Here is an 18,820-nt window from a genome sequence, read left to right on the forward strand (position 1 = left end):
AATATTGTTCTCACTGTGTCTTTGCACTTTTTTCATATCCATACCTTACATTTCATTATAAATCAATCCCTAGCTATATCCAGGAAATTTACTGAAACACGAGGAAAGAGCAGAGCATACTTTCTACGTTCGCCTTTCAATATGAGTTCATTCAAGCAGCTGACTCAATTCACCAGCCATTAAATAGTCTTTTGCAAATGGTAGAAAATCCTCAACTCATCCACTAACATCGAGAACAGTTAAAATGTTGAACAAATATGGATATAATCCAATAGCAGGTGGAATAACCTCTGTTGCTCTATTTTCTTATTTCATATATTCGTTAAAAAAAAAAAAAAAAAAAAACTATAATTAAACCGACTTTGAAATCTTGACACTGAACTCCTCCAGATACTTTTGGTTTCAACGATATTCAAAATTGTGAGCTGAAACCATTCAGATTTAATGAAGCATTATGCTACTGTTTGAAATAATTCATACTAAAGCATAAAGAACAATGAACACTGACAACGATCGCTTATAAAATAAGAACTTCCAACAAAAAAATAAGATAAAAGGAAAGAACTGGTTAATTGTAGTATTGGTGTTTAACCGCAGGTCTAAAGTGCTGTTAAATCAATCAGTCGAATTCCAACCATAGTAATACTGGACGGATAATGGTTCAATCTCATCCTGGACAGTTACTTCGAAAACTGACCTTTACACCTGAATCTTCATTTCCATAGAAAATCCAAATCAAAAACTGTACGCTTGAAAGAGACAAAGTTGCACAAAGTTAACAATAAATGAATACATCCCAAACATGCGGTAAGATAGAGAATTGCAAGTTTCCAAAGTAAGGGATGAAAACGAATAAAATACAAGCAGAGCTGATATTTGAAAAGATTCTCCAATGTAACAAGATACTTGGCAGCAGAGAGAATGCTCTTAAGGAATGCCACCAAATTCAGTTAATAAACCGCAAGTTTCATAGTTCTGGTGATCCCAACCGAAAGTTCTGTTATTTTGTAGTACTTAACAACTTTATTCAAACTCTCAAGATAACCGAATAAATAACACGAAACGAGTATTATCACAATGCTTACATTTCGATATTTACTACCACAAGGACGACAATAGTACAAGAAGAGAAAATGACAATTTCGAAAGTAAAATATATACCAACAATGAAAGACCTCAGTTACACAGTGAATTTTGTAATTAGATTAACCCAAAGTTACTTTGAAAATCTAACAAGTTTGCGCGAAATTTACTTACTTTATCCGAAATTATCGTACAGATATACTAGTTACCTTTAATTACCATAACTTTTTGACCAAGGATAATACAACACGGCTGAATAATTGTTGAAATAAAAAGCTAGTAATAAAAAAATCATAAAATATCAGGACTTTTACTTTTCAGCTAGAACGGCCAAACTAGTTTGAAATAAGGAGACATTAGCCAGCCAAAGTACTCTCATGTCCAGTTAGTATGCATAAATCACATAAATCTCCGGCTGCAGATGTTTCTCTCCGTTTTAAAACCACCAATCTGGAAATGTAAATACTTTACTTTAGCAGTCTGGAGACCCAATTAATTAGTGTAAATAATAAGCTTTTTTTAAACGAAAGACAAAACAATAATAATTCTTATTAAATTCGAAAGTCAGAACATTTTATAGTATATAGTTCTTATCAATATAAACTCCACAGGAACTAACTTATCACTCCCAACAACTTGATATATGTTGTTTGGATCATTAATGTCCTGCGTAATTGAGCCATCAACAAAAGCACGACCCTGAAATTTCTGACTTCTTTATCATTTCTACAATTTCTACTCTTCCTATCATAATTATTTCCTCACTTTACTGTTTTATTACAAGCCAATTTTACTAATCGCTATCAGAGATGAATATTTCAAATTTCAATACCTGTACGCCATGTGGATAAAAAGCAAGAATTGAATCTGAAAGCGAAACAAGATTTTCAATTTGAAAACCAAATTTGAACTGTGCTGGCGAGAGACGAGACGATTTAACAACTCCTATCTGATTGATCACAACACATCGATTTTCATAGCACAATAACAATGCATCCTAAACAAATTTCAGACACCGTGAACTTCAAATGCAGGTTAACAAAATACGCTTTAAAAAGCAATGTTTTTCTCATAGAAACAAACACTTTTACTACAAGTTACTCATAAATGACTCTTATGAACACTGCTCTTGAGTAGCATCAATCAATTTCAAAATATTGCATTTAAAAAAAAAAAAAAAAACCCACCCTTTCAACTTGTTTTAACGCGACAACGCTAAGACAAACAGCTTCTGTTCGATCTTGTCCATCCAAGTCACAATGCACACTTTCGTCATTAAAATTCACATAATGAAGGTGAAATTTATGTCCTACCCCCTTGTATACTGCCAAACAAACCTGCAGATAATGCATAAATCTTTAAACGCATGTAGTTGCTTATTACGAATAAAAACATAAAAATATTTTTAAAAAAATGCTTCACAAAGTTTTTTAAAGCCATACTTTTGGAAAATCAGCATCTGTCCCGGCAGAATATATCAACTGAAAAGGTCGAAGTGGGAAATGAGGAATGCGCATTTCAACTGTCTTCAGTATTAGAAATTTAGCCAGTGGTTCGTACCACTGGAATAATATTACAGCAGATGGTGTTGCACAACAGAGATATACATTACCATTTACACCACTTCGAGCTACATTGCAATGGATAACGTCTCTATAAATTAGTTACAATTTACTTGAGAACATCAAGATGTTCACAGATCCTTGTAAACACAAAATGAAAAGCTCAGTATAAATCAACATAAATCTTACAAAGACATACTTGGTTTCAGGTAAGCGTGTTGTTATAGCAAGTTTCTTTGGTAGGTACTTCTCAGGAATCTTATTCATTGGTTTTGATATTCTTTGTGTAAGATTTCGCTGAGATAAAGCAACTAAGTCATGACGGTAAAGATAGGGAGTTCTCCCTAAAATATTATCTCATAAATTTCAAAGACTTAGCAAACATTTAAATGAATTTTCTGCACAGCATATTCGACTTACATTGTTCACGAATAAACATCATCAATATCGAAATATAACTATGCATTTCTCCAAATCCATTTTCAAGCTTAAAAACTGAAAGGAAAATCAAACCTTGTACGGCCATCAAAGTATTTTTCTGCACATACAACCATGAACAGCGTCGTTTGTGTATCAAAAGCATTGCTGCTTCATGCAATTCATCCATGTCCAATGTGAAAATACCCTCTTCTGCACCAATCAGCAAAAATTGTCGTGAAGTATTCGGATGAATCCATGTTGCGGTGCTATTTATATGTAATGGACAATCATGGAAAATAAGCGAAAAACATGCACCCATCGCGACCTATACAAGTATAGATTTTAAATGGCATAGGATTTATGGAAGTTTTTTAAAACGTATTAAATAGACTCTTCATAAAGAATTTCTTTAATAAATCAGCAGCATATGTTTGCATTTATACTTTAGGGAAATACCTTTGGTGTCGGTGGCAGTCCGAAACAGGTCTGAGGTCGTTGAAGAACATAACTTGAACACCCATTAACCCGATGTCTAACTTGCTCATTTAGATATGGATCGGAATGTGGTGACTCGAGTGATGAACATCGCTTTATTGGTTGTTTAGTACGTGGTGGACGTTGAGGCATAAAAAAATCCGAACCCGAAGAACCTGAAATGGTATTATGGATGAATATGAAAGTTTCTTATAAGTAATAGGGAGTAATAAGGGTGAAAAAATGACTGAACAGAATTTTTAGATATCCATCGATAACTACGTCATGAACCAGAAATAAACAAATACCATAGTTAATAAACAAAAATACACAATTAAATGAAGCACGTTAAAAAACATTACCATTAATTTGTTCTGATGAACACAAGGTTCCATCATCTGTGTCATGTATAACACCATCATTATCATTAAGCAACGATAACGCTTGCACAACATCTGGTAATGGCGGATGTTCTTTGGCAGGGAGTGTGCGATCCTTAAATATAGATGAAAAATTCACATGTATTGACCTTATACAAAATATGTTGTTATAACTGCATACTTCAACTTCCGATTGTAATGAAAAACGGGCCTCGTGATAATGTCGACCTAAATTCGATATGGAGACTTCTGAAGTTGATGGCTCTCCCCAAATTCGTGCCATAAGTGCATTTGCATCGTCACATACACGTATTGCATCTTGCGCAGCACGAGGATATGCATGACCACGTGATTTAATTCTCGATATTGTCAATATTTCGCCCTGAATAAGCAACAGAAAAGTGATCATAATGCAAAGAAAAGAGTTCATTAATTATTAAAGTTCATTAATTACCATAAAATGAATACAAACAGCATTAAATACTGTTTAAGATAAACCTCTTCATCTTCATCCGCATACACTGCAGAAACCTGTCTAACAAATACGGAAGCGGAGGAGATACCGCCAGGATTGTTAACTTTATCCAGCAGATCTCGAGTCATTCGAGAGGAAAGCGCTCCAAGAACAAAGTGATGACTCTGAAATAAGGAACGAGTTCTAATCTGGATTTGAACATAACTGTAAAAACCTGCAAAAACTAAAAGTTTTCCGCAGCAGAGCAACAAAAAATGATTTCCTTAATAATTTCTGAAACCATACGGCTAAGAGCTTTTCTGGAGTTGGTCTTTTTTTCGGATTTTTCGTTAAACACTGTTTAATAAAATCGTGGAAAAATGGTGACCTGGAAAACATAAGTGAGAATAAAATAGAATGACACAGACACTTCAAGATGTTAATTCAAACGATTCATTAGTAATTACCAAGATTGCAAATAACAAATGGAATTATCTAAAAAATGCTAACAATTGTCAAAAGTCTCCTTTAGAAGACAGGTTCAAAATTGTGATCAGGAATAGCAATCACGCAAATCTTGTGGGCGTTACATTAAGTGGTTACAACATTGAGAGATAAGGCAATAAATTTATTTTTTGACAGGAACACTTTCGATCCGAACTTCATTCAAATCAAGATAAAAGTAAATAAGAATTGTAAATACAGTTCTTACCACTTATATTTATCTTTAAGTGTTGGTGATTTATAAGACGACTTCGTCATAAGGTACAAAACTTGCATAGGATGCAAATCAAACAGTGGTGGTTGCAATTCAGCTAGTTCAATTGCTGTAATTCCAATGGCCCAAACATCGCATTCCACACCATAACCGCCTCGACGTTCCACACATGCTACTTCTGGTGCCATCCTAATAAGGATGGTACAACAGAATTTCCCAAAAATTAGGGTAAAATAAGCAAATAAATTAATCCTGAACTACATAAACTTCTGAAAATATATTACTTACCAATAAGGAGTACCGATGAATGACTTCCGTTTCCCAATAGTAGCGGTAATTTGTGCAGCAATACCAAAATCAGCTGAACAAAGACACGAACTAAAGTTCAACAAACATCAATTTCTGAAATCAATGTTCTCATAAACCCTAGAAAGTACCACTTACCAAGTTTCACATCACCAGAATGGGTAAGCAGTATATTTGCTCCTTTTATGTCCCGATGTACCATACCTTTCGAATGCAAATAGTGAAGACCCTTCAGCGTTTCACGACAAACAAATGCTATTTGTAGCTCTGACAGAGGGCCAGTCACTTAAAAGAAATTTTTATAAAATCTTCATGTAAGGTAGGATTTTCAGTAATACCCTTTCAAATCCCAAATACGAAAAAATATTGTTCATATTATTCAAATTCAATTGTAGCATGAATTTGTCCTCTTTTAATTTCATATGCACATGCTACAAAAGAGACTGAAATAATAAGAATCCTAGTTTATTACTACGACACGAAAGTGTACTATCTCGGTTGCTATTGCCGAGAATGAAGTTCAAATGCGAAAGACATACTGCTCTATTTTGAAAAACTAAATTACGTCAAATGTTATTTCAATTAAAGGTGACGACACTTGCGACATAATTCGCAAAATAGACATCCCCTTATCAACATCAGTTATTTCAAAAGTTCTAAAGCAAGGCAAAGTAACAGCATACTGTGATAAATGTCTTGAAGCGAGCCACCACTACAATACTCCATAACAATCCATAGCCGATCACGACGCAGATAACTGCCATGATATGCAATTATATTTGGATGCACGCAACCACGTATCATCAAAATTTCTTGCTGAATAACAGCGAAATTATCACCAGCTTCCAGTTTCACCACCTTCACTGCAGATAATTCGCCTGTCCTGTAAAATATTTCGAAAATTAGTCAGGGCTGACAAATCAGCGAAATAAGGTTAAATTACAGCTATCAGAACAACTTCAATGTGATTTAATTACATCTAGATTTTTGAATTTTTGGCTTACTTTTCATTAATTTTTAAACTTGTAAAAGTAAAAGAGTTGAGATTTATTATACAAATAACACGTATGACCTGATATGTTTAGCCTTGTAAACCTCGCCATATGTACCTGAACCTACTCTCTGTAACAACTCGTAATCATCTGTTGGATCGGCTCGTTTAATGACATCTAAACTCATCTGAAATTTAGTAGTATATTTTTACCTTATTCATTGGTATGGACAAACACTAATAACTGCTTTAACAACAGAAACCCACTGTTTTTAATAAAATCGCCAGAGACTGGATGTGTAGAATAGAAGGGAATGCTGACAGATGTTGCGAAATTGAACTCACAGATGTTTTTCAAAATGCTGAATGGTACTACAAGCCATATTACTCTCTCCTTGTAGAATAATGCCGCATGTCTGCAACATATTTAAGGAATAAATTAGTCCTCCGACCAAGAAACCAAGAAATAATTACTATATTTGATCGTTAGTAACCATCAATTCTTGAGAAATGAATTCAGACATCCCAGTTTAGAAATTAATGAAAAGTTAACGCTAACAAATATTCATCTGAAGTCTGAAGAAGAGAAAGGCCATGATTCTGTTTTATTATGAAGTTCTGGATTAATTGGTTATCCACTACAAATATTACTTTCATACGATTCTTTCTCTGTACATTATGCCTTACCTCACCAACCTTGAATCAGAATTTGAAGGAAAAGAATGAATAAGTAAAGTTTTTGAAAAGGACATCAGCAAAATTATTATCGATATGTCATTTTTGTGTACTTTAAAATCTTAGCTCTTATGATATTTTTAAATAACTTCCGATCTTCATTATCTTTCAATTTCTATCGTTCTTAACCATTACTTGCTGGTACAAACTTACCAAAAAGGATTCTGTTATATCGTTCATAGTTCTGCTCAGATTTCAAATAATATATTCAAATCTCAAATAATAAATTCTGAGAAGACTTACGACCTAACACTCCAACATACATTCGAAAATAACCGTAAGTTCAAGCACTTCAACTAATAATGAAAATTTGCACAATGATAACAAGACGCAATAACTTCATCCCAAAGAGTGACAGACGGGTTGTAATGGAAATATAGTCATCAGGGAGTATGAGGTATCAACCAACATTTATAGCTGGGAATGGTTAATTTTTGATTAGATTTTAAGGTGAGTACGAATCACGTGAAATAAGGATACCTCATACTCCCGGATGACTATATTTCCATTACAAGAGAAATAAAAGATAATAACTGTTCCAATGAATAAAAACAAAAAGTTCGGTTTGGAGTAACGAGAAATGTTTCAAAAACTGGAAATAAGAAATTTCTTGTATTTCTAATACAAAGTTCGAAGCAAACTAAAATGACTAAAATACAATTTAGTCTTACGGCTTCAGTCACTCTTCCTTAGTTATTGAAACGTTTGCGAGGGAAAGAACTGTCGAAGGGAAAAAAAGGGAGAGAGATGTTGCGAGACGGAATCACTTCCAGTTCAATTCTGATAGTGTGAATTATTGACCTGAAGCTCAAAATTGTAGGAACTCACACTTGAAATCTTTTAATCTTAAGTTAAAGTTGAACTTTTTTTTATTTACTCAAAACTTTTCAACATAAAATTTATGTCATGCTAAATCGTGAAATTATTTTCTTCGCTTTTCCAAACAGAGCATTCAGTGATGAAAACATCATTACGTAATTGAGGAAGTCTGTCTCATAAACTATTCCAACCATTTATCGGTAACTAAGTTATCAGCGAATGTAAGAAATGGAAACAATAAGGAATTGATTTGACTCAAAAGCACAGTAACAATTAATATGTGATCAATACGTAAACCCAAGTGGATGCTTGCATAATCAATAATCGGAGGAGAAAGCGCTGCAGATAGCTGCACAAGCATGAAGGTCATCAGCTGATGTGACATGTGACATGTAATTGAGGAAGTCTGTTTCCGCAAGGAAGGAACAGCTGTTGCTGCATTCTGAAGAAGAAGAAGAAGAGAGAAATGCGCAGAAGACTTAGAGGCAATTGAGCAAATTGATATATTCGGGTTCGTCTGCTTGTAATTCACTCCGATCCTCTTCCTCCTCCTTCTTCATTCATTTCTGATAATTTCTTATTCCTATATACTATTATTATTGCATAGAAGTAAATGTTTGTCAGTTTTGCACTAAACTAATTGAAATAAATTAGACAGAAATAAAAATTACGAATTGAATTGTGCTTAAATTCAGTTTTGAAACAACACATTTATTGGTGGAAATATGAGAGAAATTTGTAAGATAAGAAAGATGAAGGAAGAGGAACTTGTATAAGTTTTAGCGGAATATCTGAGAAATGAGAACTTTTACGACTGATCAATTGATCAGTAGGTTAGAAATGTATGCTTTAGAAATTCAGCGCTTCTCTTATGTCAATATCAGCTTCAGATGATATTGTTCAACTCTGTATGGGAGCTTGCAACATTAGCAATAGTTAGACTCTCCATGTGTAAACCGAAGGAGAAGGATGTCAAGAATGAATCTCACGAGGAAGAAATGGCTATGATCCATAAGCTTCAGAAATGGAATGAAGGAGAGGGGGATATATTGTATGTTGATTTCTTTGCTTTTATTCATTTCAATTTTGTATTTCTTTTCTCTGTTCTAAAATGAAAATGAGGAAAGACACATACATAAAATGAGTGTAGAGTTTTTGAAAAGCGTAGAGAAATCATTAAAATAATACGTGAAAATCCAATTTCTGATATTGTTTCTCGACTTCAGAATATGTTAATTCTTCTATATCAATCTGATTTTTCCAATTTAATGAAAGTCATTTTTGAAATTTTCCTTAATGTCACCACTGCAACATATTTTTACAAACTTCTTTCATTCCTTTTCCCTTATTTAGTCTTTTTCAGCTATGTCATCTCACACATACAGGTGAGATAAAACCCGTTTTGTCGTACTTTTCTTGAAAACAATTGCTATCTCGTAACCCTCTAATAATGTACGCATCATTCTTCTATTAATATTATCATGAATATATGAGAAAAGCGAATCAACAAATTATAGAGAAACAAGGAAAGAAAGAAAAACCTGCCAAAAGTATTTCTCATTCCTTTCTTTATTTGACTTGTAAATTTTATTTTGATGATGCTTGATGAGTAAATCATGATAGATTCTAATATTTATCTTGAACTGAATTAGTGGTTATATCCTTGGTTATTACCGCCAACGGAGAGAAGAGGAAAAGAGATCAATGGGCGCTCTTCTTCAATTCATTAACCACTTATAACTGAGGGAAGAGATATGTAAGATACTTTGGCTCCCATATTGTGAGGCATAAATCGATCGTTTAGCGTTCAGCACCATCTTTCCTTTGTTCTTTTTTGTTTAATCCTCTGATGAAAGTAATCTTTCGAAGACTTCAATTCTTTAAATAATCTGAAAAGTAGCATGGAAGAAAAAAGGATGGAAAAATAAAATTTTAATTTTTTACATAATCCTTCGAGAGTGATTTCATAACAATCATCACCAATCTGCGTTATTTATTTTACCACATTTTATCGATTCAAAAAATGGTCACTACCCACAGATTAATTGTTCAGTCGTTTACTTCTGGCAACGCTCTAAACAATAAGTGATCTATCTCTTTGTATAATTATTTTCATTATTTGGCTGACAACTTTTAATTGAATTAAGAGCTTCTGCCCAATGTTTTTCTCTTTAGTACATCCATTGTACAACTGCAGTGACTGACTCATTGGCTGCTTTTCTTCCAATGAAGTGTTTGGTGCTGTTTTGCTGTGAAGTATTTTCATCGCAACCCACAACACATATACATTGCTCCTTGTCGAATTTCTGATAAAAGCACCTGTTACTTCTTCGGGCGCAACAGTCCGCTTTCTTTAAAGTTATACTTCTTTTATTTCTTTTTTAACTAGTGCAGTGTATTTCTTCTTTCGCTGCTCTTACTTATCACTGTTTTGCGTAAATTTCTTTGTTAGGACTTCGGAAAGCATAACCTAATTCGGAAGCCATTATAGTGGATTTATCATAGATTTGTCATCATAACTGATTGATTTCCGGATATGGTATTAATTTAGTGTCTATGATTTTATTCCTTTTCCAGCTTTTTTTTCAGAAGAAAAACTTTTATAACTTTTAGGAATGTTAATAAGTAATGGAGTAGAGTGACAGAGTTGTACATTCAGCATTATCATGCCCAAAATAGTATTTCAGTACAATACTTTCACCATAGGCAATGCCGATCGTAAGCCGGACAACTGTCACGACAACTCGTACGACTGGTTTTCGAAGTTCAACAATTCCTGTTTGGGTTATTAAACTACTTACTGTAGTTAGTTTTTAACTTCGAGTAGGACTAATTTTCAAATTTGATCTTTTCAGCAGTTTAAGACATCATTTGATCAGTTGGGTGTGAACCAAAGGAAAGCGTGTCTTTGTAGACTGAAGACAGTAAAGCAAATAACGCGTTCAACCGTAATACCAAACTGAGGAAATCGGCTATGGATAAACTGAGGATGAAATTGATGTTTCTTGTTTTAATTGCTAGAGGAGCTATCTAGCCTACAAAATTTTGGAACTCTTTAAAGCTCTACTTATCTTTATCCTATTTTCGATTTTTACTGCTTCTTGCAAAAACTACCGTATTGAAGAAAGCCGATGGACTAGCATAAATAAATTGTTCAATATTTTTATATGATATATGAAGTATAATATCATAAAATCAGCAACATTTTTATTTAGATCATTGCGTTGGTTTTAATACTACTAGTTTATTTACAAGACAAGGGTGTTCGTGCAAGTTACTCCACAACTTACATTATTATCGCACTTACTTGTGGATTGTTACTTGGATGGAGTATTGGTTCTGTCCTACAACAAATATTTTTCATCAGGACTGTTGTAAGTTTTTGTGATAATTCGCTGAGGTAAGAGGGAGCAAAGTTCATGAAATGGAAAAGTATATAAGCAAGAAGAATGGAAGTGAAAAGAAAAGTGGAGAATAAGTGTGAGCTTAAATGAATAAGCAAGTGTTCTGTTGCAGATATGTTAAGGTTCTGTAGTATACTTTTCTTATTTTATTATTATCCCATTTTTTTCTACTATCACTACAAATACTGCTACCACATTACTGTCATCTTCAATAGTACCATTTTAAATCGCTGTTAGTGTTGTAATCGTAGCTGATAGCAGACAGTAGACAGCAGTGATAGTAACAGTGATTGCTTTTATGCATCACTATGAAGTAATTTAAGTTTTTTGCATTTGTAGCAATAAGTGCGCATCGTAAAAATAACTGTTAAAAATATGGAAGATATATAGGATATATTAAAAAGCTATATTTCATGTTAGATCAGGAAATCGACGTGGAAGTTTTGTGGGCTAAAGCTGATTGTCGAATCAGCTTTAGTCTATAGAGAAAAATAAAAGCGTTTTCATTTTTAATGAGCTAAGCAAAGAAAACGTATGGCATCATATGGTGGCTCACTATATATTGAGTATATAGGAGTATAAGAAAGATGAAAAATAAGCATTCTTCTAACCGGGAATACTCTAGAAGGACTTAGAAAGTCAATCCCCCGAAGTTTGAGGGTAACGTAGCGGTTATTTTGCGTTTGTTTGGATCTTTGGCGCCAGGAGTTCAGCACATTGTTCCAGATTCCATTAAAAATGTTCAAAAAAAAAAAAAAAATTTTCTCCCCGAAAAAAGTTTGGAAGTAATAATTAAGTCAAAGTATTTTATGAAAACCTATTGAAATGTTTTTAAGACTTATCTTGCTTTGTATTCTTACCTTATAGTATTGTCCCCATCGTTTTCATATGTTACATACAGATGACGAAAAAAATTAAATACTATCGAACAAGTGAACATTAGAAATTCCCTGTATTACTAAAATCCTTTTTGGCATTTTTTCAGAAACAAAAGGAGAAACAATGGGAAGTCATCAATCAACATTGTCTTTTGGCAATTAGCCACTTTCCCTATTGAAATTGGGTGAAACATTCAAATTTCAAGTGAAACGGTCCCAAAATTAAACAACTGTACCTCAACCCCCACTAAACTTTATATCCTAAGTATTTAGTACTGGTCACAATAAATTCCAAGTTAGAAGTTTTGAAGAACACGTTATTGCTAAATTCCAAGAAGTAGAATAATTCATTTCTCGTTTTGCAGGAGATAATAGTGAATACAATTTTAACAGTGCTCGCAATTTGCTCGCTAATTGTTGCGGTGTCATTCTTATTGGAAAGGAGTGACTGGAGCCGTTATGAAAGTTATCGGTTGATGGTCGGGACAGCTGTAAGTTTGTCCACTGGATTATTTATTGTACTCATAACTAGTTGTTTGTGAAGGATTGAGAAAATTTTAGGCCTCTTGGATTTGCAGGTCTGCTTCCTAATACAATCAATTGTTTGCATAATGATGCTGTCTTGGGCATTTTATGGAAATCTCGTTATTGTTGAAAGCCGCTGAAGTATAATGGAAGATGGATACTAGATGTGCAATGATTATTCCTGTGCACGTGTTATCCACAGCTCATTCATGCGTTTTTTTTTCCTTTATTTTTGTCAAAACGAAAATGATATGAAAAGTTAAGCAACAAGGAAGTAGGAGCATTGATAGCGCTATATGTCCTCACATCTTGAACGATAAACTGATATGAGGAAAGATGTACCTGAAATCGATCTTCTAAAAAAATAATACTCATTTATTTATATTTATACTGGTTAAGATTTGATTAGACGATGATTAAACAAGGTTTTCTTCATTTTAATATTTTGCAGTTCATAGCATTTCACGATTCTAAGTTTCTTCCAAGAAAAATATAAAATCTTTCAAGAAAAGTATAAAAGTGGAAATGAAATGAAAACATTTATATTTTTTCAAAATGATATAGAAAACTAACGTTGCAACCAGCGCCAGTAATGGATTGGGATAACTCACTTTAGGATGTGATCCCATACAAGCACCCATATCAATGTGTGTATATCTACAAACATACAATTATAAGTGTTATCTAAGGTTACTACAAGTACTACAAGCCCTGAAGTATTACATTTCATTAATGATTACACTGCTGCTTTACTCATACCTTTCTTCTAAAATTGAACATGTAAGGAAGTATGGAAAGCTAGTTTAATAATCAAACTTCTTAAAAGAAAGAAAATATTACGCAATAGGAGTCACTGAGTCACATCCATGTTCATCCAGTCTTGAACCTTTTAAAAGAAATGCAGCTGGCCCTTGATGACCACGTAGTGTTCTCACTGATGGTAATGTGTTTGATTGTCGTATGTCTGCTGCCTCACTTTCAGCTTCGTGAAAATCAAAGTCCTGGAAGCAGAAATCCCCCATGCATCTCTTATTTTTATACTTTAATTTGTCGATATCACCGTTTTAAAGCGTGCTAAATTGGAAGAACAAAACTTTAGTATTCTGAAGGAAAATCCAAAACTAAACATGGAAGACTGGAAGATCAGTTTTTCGTTCGTAACTGCACAGCTTTAATTGAAAATTCTGTTTTAAATCCTAAAAATTCCACCTCCCAGTGTAACCGCGATACTTCAACGGGTTGTCCAAATACATCACCCCAGTCACGAATTGTTTCAGCGGTATGATCTACACGTGCCGGACCATTATCTATTGCCGCTGCCATGTAGCCGTAGCTCAGTATGCAATGACCAGTCAGTGTAGCCAATGTGAACAATCGTGGCTTCTTCTCTAATTTGGCCTATAATTAAAAGTTTGAAATGAGTGAAATTTTCTTTAAAGGATGGAATTTCAAACTCTAACACAGGCCGAACGAGTTCCAAATACATGAAACTATTAACTTGACTAGTATGCAGCAAGAAAAGGAGTTGAGTAAAAGGAATGTACATAATAATTTCGTGTGCTTAAATCCAATGATGTTATGATTTAATATCTTACCAACTCAACCATGTTTGTCAGAGGATCAAGCATCGTAATACGACCTTCCGCGTCAGTGTTATATATTGCAATACGTTTACCACTACGTGAACGAATTATTTCATCACATGTATAAGAGCTCGAACCAATACTGTTTCGGACCATGCACATGTAGCCACAAAACTGTAAATTTAGTTTTACTGAAATATTGGCATTGGTTTACAAAACAGTACATCTCAAGATATTTCTCCATTTACCTGACTCAAAACTATCAAATGAATTAACCTTAACATGCTTTGGCTTCAAAATTTCCAAAGCTTTGAAAATACCAGCAACAACTGCAGCACCATATTTGTCGCGACACATCCCAAACATGTTTCCACCCGTTTTCAAATCAGCGCCACCAGTATCTATTGTAACACCTTAAAAAACTCATGACTCATCAATCATTTATTTATCTAAAGTCTCAAAACTAACCCTTGCCCACAAGCATGATCGTCTCGTTACAAGAACCTTCTGGATTGTACTCAAGCCATATTAGACGTGCCTGATGATCTTTGACATTATTTGCTGCACGATTTACAGCTGCCATAAGTGGAAATTCGCGTTCAATTTCCTAAAAGTTTAAACTTATGAATTCAAAAACTAATTAACAAAAATCGAGGCATATTGACTTATTAATACAAACGAGTTCAATCAACTATGTTAAAATTCCAAGCCTTTACCGTCTTTATATTAAACGAAAATCATTTCTCAGCATTCTCAGTATTACAATTATTCAAACTTACAGTGACATCAGATATTATACGAATGCTGATGTTTGTTCCATTAAATGCATTAGTAACATACTCTGCGACGTAAGGTGGTGACATCCTTTGAGGATCAGAATCGCCAATATCGCGACAAACCGTAAATGATGCATCAAGTGCTTTTACTAATTTCATTAGCGTCTAAAAATTCGTATAAAAACTCTAAAACCTTTACATCCGCAGTAAAGAATGGTTAAGGCAATATAATCAAAATGACTCATGAAAATGGCTTTAAGGTGGCTGAATAGAATTTATCTAATTGCTTTTGCAAATACTTCTTCGAAATACATAACAAAAATTTCACACTCACTTCCTCAACTATTTAAAAAAAACCTAGAACTTAACTCCTGATCATAATCGAGCGCACAGAAACCGACAACGCTGACTTTGGTTTTTTTCTCTTCTCGTACATTCAGTGGTATATAGAGTTCATGCATTATGCCAAGAGCTGATACTAACTCTGCCTGTGGGTATTTCTTATGTGGTAAAGTTAAAATTAACGGTGCTTTCATGCCAGTTTTCAAAGCTCTGCAACAGCAATCATTGGTGCAATATATTTTATTTCTTTATACCATTTCGATATAAGAAAGGAATTGTGAAGAAGTTCTGGTTCAAATAAATTTTAATTTTAATTTTCCATTAAACTTCCCTTCCATTTAATGACTCTTTTTCCCCCTAGTTTAACCAGGAATAATAAAATTTGTTCATTTTCATAATTAAACGGAATATGTTTACTTACAATTTCATACCGTTTCGAGCAGCTATACCGAAACGGCGCACGTCATCGTGATCGCGATTAACTGGTCCTGTTCCTGCAAAAATCAGCTTCCTAGACGGAACAACATTTCTATCGACTGCAATCAGTGTAGTAGTATTTTCGATATCTTTATGGATCTGAAAGAATTTAGACATTAAATGTATTGATTTAGAAAATTCCAGCATAACACATTTCAAGAATATTGTGAGCCATCGATGGGAACTTTTTGTATTTTTAGAAAACTGTAATTATAAATAATTGAACTAGATAAATTACATTAAACTAGATAAAATATTTCTAAAATCAATTTAAACAGAATGGTATTCAGGAAACAATGTTTCAATATAACCTCAGAGTAAGCAGTAATGCTTGGTAACAGTGGTTTCAGGATTTCGTATTTTGCAGTTTCCGAAAGCGAATGAGAAACATAAACAATTCCATCATAAACATTATCGGTTATTGATTTAGCAGCCAATATCTGTGCGGATAAATAACTGAAAATTAGAAAAAGATTTGACATCATTTATTTCATGTAATCAATTCTCAACCACTTACATGAATTTATTAAAGCTTTTTTTCTAAGAAACCAGGCCTACTTCTCTTACGCCCTTTTTTATTTAAAACCTCTCATTTCCAGATCTTTCAGCATACCCAGTCCTTTGTAATGCTCACAGAATTATCGACTCATTTCCGGTCTCAGAAAAAACTAATGGAAATTTAACTGATGCAAACATAAGCTAATGTTATTAACCTGAACTCCACATTTTATGAATCTAAAGAAATATTTCCCAGAATAACCAACTTCAAAATTTTCATGTGACTTTTCAAACAAACAGAGAGTCAATATCAAACAAATAAAGAAATAAATTATCATACCTTTCGATGGATGACATTTTACTCATAAAATAGCAATAATAACGGAAGGTAACGTAATGTGAAGACTGATTTATCGTCACTTTATAAATGCTTTGCAGTGTATGATAATAGGGCGGAACTAACTCTAGACCAAATATGACACTTGAAAATTGTTTGGAGTGAGTGGGCGTATGATAAATAATAGATTGTTGAGTAACTCGAGTGGGGATAATTGTTGCCCATTGCAAACAGCAGTAAATGAGTAAATAGACAGCTGAGTACAAAGTACAATGGGAAGACCAATCAGGAGAGCTACAACCTGTCTAGACTGATTGCAAAATCGGTGCTATGTAATATTTCAACTCAGCTCCTGTCATCTATATAATTCGTCATCATCAGCTGACACCCATTATCATTACTAATTCATACCATCGAATTCCTTGTAATATTTCAACTCAGCTCCTGTCATCTATATAATTCGTCATCATCAGCTGACACCCATTATCATTACTAATTCATACCATCGAATTCCTTGTAATATTTCAACTCAGCTCCTGTCATCTATATAATTCGTCATCATCAGCTGACACCCATTATCATTACTAATTCATACCATCGAATTCCTTGTAATATTTCAACTCAGCTCCTGTCATCTATATAATTCGTCATCATCAGCTGACACCCATTATCATTACTAATTCATACCATCGAATTCCTTGTAATATTTCAACTCAGCTCCTGTCATCTATATAATTCGTCATCATCAGCTGACACCCATTATCATTACTAATTCATACCATCGAATTCCTTGTAATATTTCAACTCAGCTCCTGTCATCTATATAATTCGTCATCATCAGCTGACACCCCATTATCATCACTAATTCATACCATCGAATTCTTTGTCTAGTCTTTTCTAGCGCTCGCTGGTATCAGCCAAAATCACTTCCATCCCAGAAATAAAGTACATCAATCATTTTACTATTATATTCCATCCATAAGATATCAAATTCTTAGCTCAAAGGTATACAGTAAAATAATTCTTAAGTTTGCTGATCGGCTTATCTAAATGGAAATTGATTGCAGCTTATCGAAATGAAGGAGAGACTTTGAATTATAACATTCATCAATACGCAATACTCGATGCAAAACCAAATCTTTACTGCTTGTATAAAGCAAAAATTTTCAGAAATAACGAAACTGTAACTGAATAAACATACATTTGTATTTGGGACAACATCTATAATTACGTCTGTAATTACCTTCACGGAAATACACGAAAATGTGAAGATGTGAAGACATGAAAAAAACACATTTCAGCAACGAACAAGCATTCAGAAGAAAGTAAAGTTAAATGAAGTTTAACTTGACACGTCACTTTGCGAAGAAAATGGAACAGGGAGCAGTATCGTATGTGAAAATTGAATGACACGTGATTCGCATTCCAAAATGTTTATTTGAAATTGGAAATGGAAAGCAAAATAAAAAAAAAAAAAGTGACGAACAGACAAAGCACGAAGTCATCTTATTTATTTCATAAAAGAAACGATATAAAATATTTGCTTGAGTGAGAATTAGAGAAAAACGATTAGCCAAACCATCATTTCAAGTACCGCTTCAAAAAATAAAGTCAGATTTACTAGTTCAATTCATAAAAGAAGCATAACCTAAGAACCACTATTTCAGAAGAGTGAAAATTTACCAAAATATCGGTAATATTGAAATCTTTACATCAAGTTGCGTAAAATGTTATAAATCAAAGCTGTGAATGATAATCGAACATCTGTGAAACACATATAACCGTTCAAGTAGTGACTAATTGATTTCTAAGCAATTTGCAAAAAGGAGAAAACCAGGAACATTTCACTAAAATTTTTAAAGCATTCTAAATTTACTGATAGCCCAAGCGAATTTTTACATAGAAAATCTTCATTCTTTCGTTCATCATCGAAGATGGACGTCCAAAACCACTGCATTTCAAATGAGGTTATGCATGCAAAGACAAAACTTTTACAATGAAAAGTATTCAGTTGAAATTAGAAAAACTGTAAGCTAATCATATCATCGAGCTAAGTGG

General features: G+C 33.6%; 4 protein-coding genes across 5 annotated transcripts, besides 3 other annotated features; 2 read left to right on the forward strand and 2 right to left on the reverse strand.

Moving 5' to 3' along the window:
- Positions 1-1,439: 1,439 nt before the first annotated feature.
- On the reverse strand, positions 1,440-6,576 carry Bma-gck-2 (Uncharacterized protein; the record flags this gene model as incomplete). 2 transcript variants are annotated; one of them, XM_043082114.1, is made up of 17 exons in its annotated part: positions 1,440-1,533; positions 1,703-1,782; positions 1,916-2,080; positions 2,271-2,420; positions 2,526-2,736; positions 2,845-2,989; positions 3,159-3,390; positions 3,522-3,715; positions 3,902-4,034; positions 4,131-4,301; positions 4,418-4,558; positions 4,680-4,761; positions 5,086-5,280; positions 5,380-5,452; positions 5,536-5,682; positions 6,081-6,280; positions 6,470-6,576. In XM_043082114.1, 17 exons carry the CDS (start codon positions 6,574-6,576, stop codon positions 1,440-1,442), a joined length of 2,520 nt encoding a protein of 839 aa, XP_042938048.1. The 2 variants fall into 2 exon arrangements, with proteins under 2 accessions (XP_042938048.1, XP_042938049.1); XM_043082115.1 differs by lacking the exon at positions 6,470-6,576 and having other exon boundaries at positions 6,081-6,201.
- A 2,256-nt stretch (positions 6,577-8,832) lies between these two features.
- Positions 8,833-10,142, forward strand: Bm584 (Uncharacterized protein; the record flags this gene model as incomplete). Its single annotated transcript, XM_043082116.1, has 2 exons — positions 8,833-8,993; positions 10,118-10,142. 2 exons carry the CDS (start codon positions 8,833-8,835, stop codon positions 10,140-10,142), a joined length of 186 nt encoding a protein of 61 aa, XP_042938050.1.
- Positions 8,972-8,993: a sequence feature (Short protein (BM_BM584, VIO98869.1) was converted to a misc_feature.).
- Positions 9,306-9,327: a sequence feature (Short protein (BM_BM584, VIO98869.1) was converted to a misc_feature.).
- Positions 10,118-10,142: a sequence feature (Short protein (BM_BM584, VIO98869.1) was converted to a misc_feature.).
- Positions 10,143-10,651: 509 nt separating this feature from the next.
- Positions 10,652-12,889, forward strand: Bm1437 (Uncharacterized protein; the record flags this gene model as incomplete). The annotated part of the gene is made up of 4 exons (XM_001901540.2): positions 10,652-10,747; positions 11,158-11,316; positions 12,590-12,715; positions 12,803-12,889. 4 exons carry the CDS (start codon positions 10,652-10,654, stop codon positions 12,887-12,889), a joined length of 468 nt encoding a protein of 155 aa, XP_001901575.1.
- A 162-nt stretch (positions 12,890-13,051) lies between these two features.
- Bma-lap-2 (Uncharacterized protein) lies at positions 13,052-16,782 on the reverse strand (the record flags this gene model as incomplete). The annotated part of the gene is made up of 12 exons (XM_001901539.2): positions 13,052-13,091; positions 13,323-13,406; positions 13,590-13,750; positions 13,959-14,147; positions 14,345-14,506; positions 14,609-14,745; positions 14,801-14,939; positions 15,112-15,273; positions 15,519-15,660; positions 15,872-16,026; positions 16,239-16,383; positions 16,766-16,782. The coding sequence occupies 12 exons, from the start codon at positions 16,780-16,782 to the stop codon at positions 13,052-13,054; spliced, it is 1,533 nt and encodes a 510-aa protein (XP_001901574.2).
- Positions 16,783-18,820: the final 2,038 nt, after the last annotated feature.

The sequence above is a fragment of the Brugia malayi genome (genome assembly GCF_000002995.4).
Source record: "Brugia malayi strain FR3 genome assembly, contig: Bm_v4_Chr4_scaffold_001, whole genome shotgun sequence".
Classification (NCBI taxonomy): domain Eukaryota; kingdom Metazoa; phylum Nematoda; class Chromadorea; order Rhabditida; family Onchocercidae; genus Brugia; species Brugia malayi.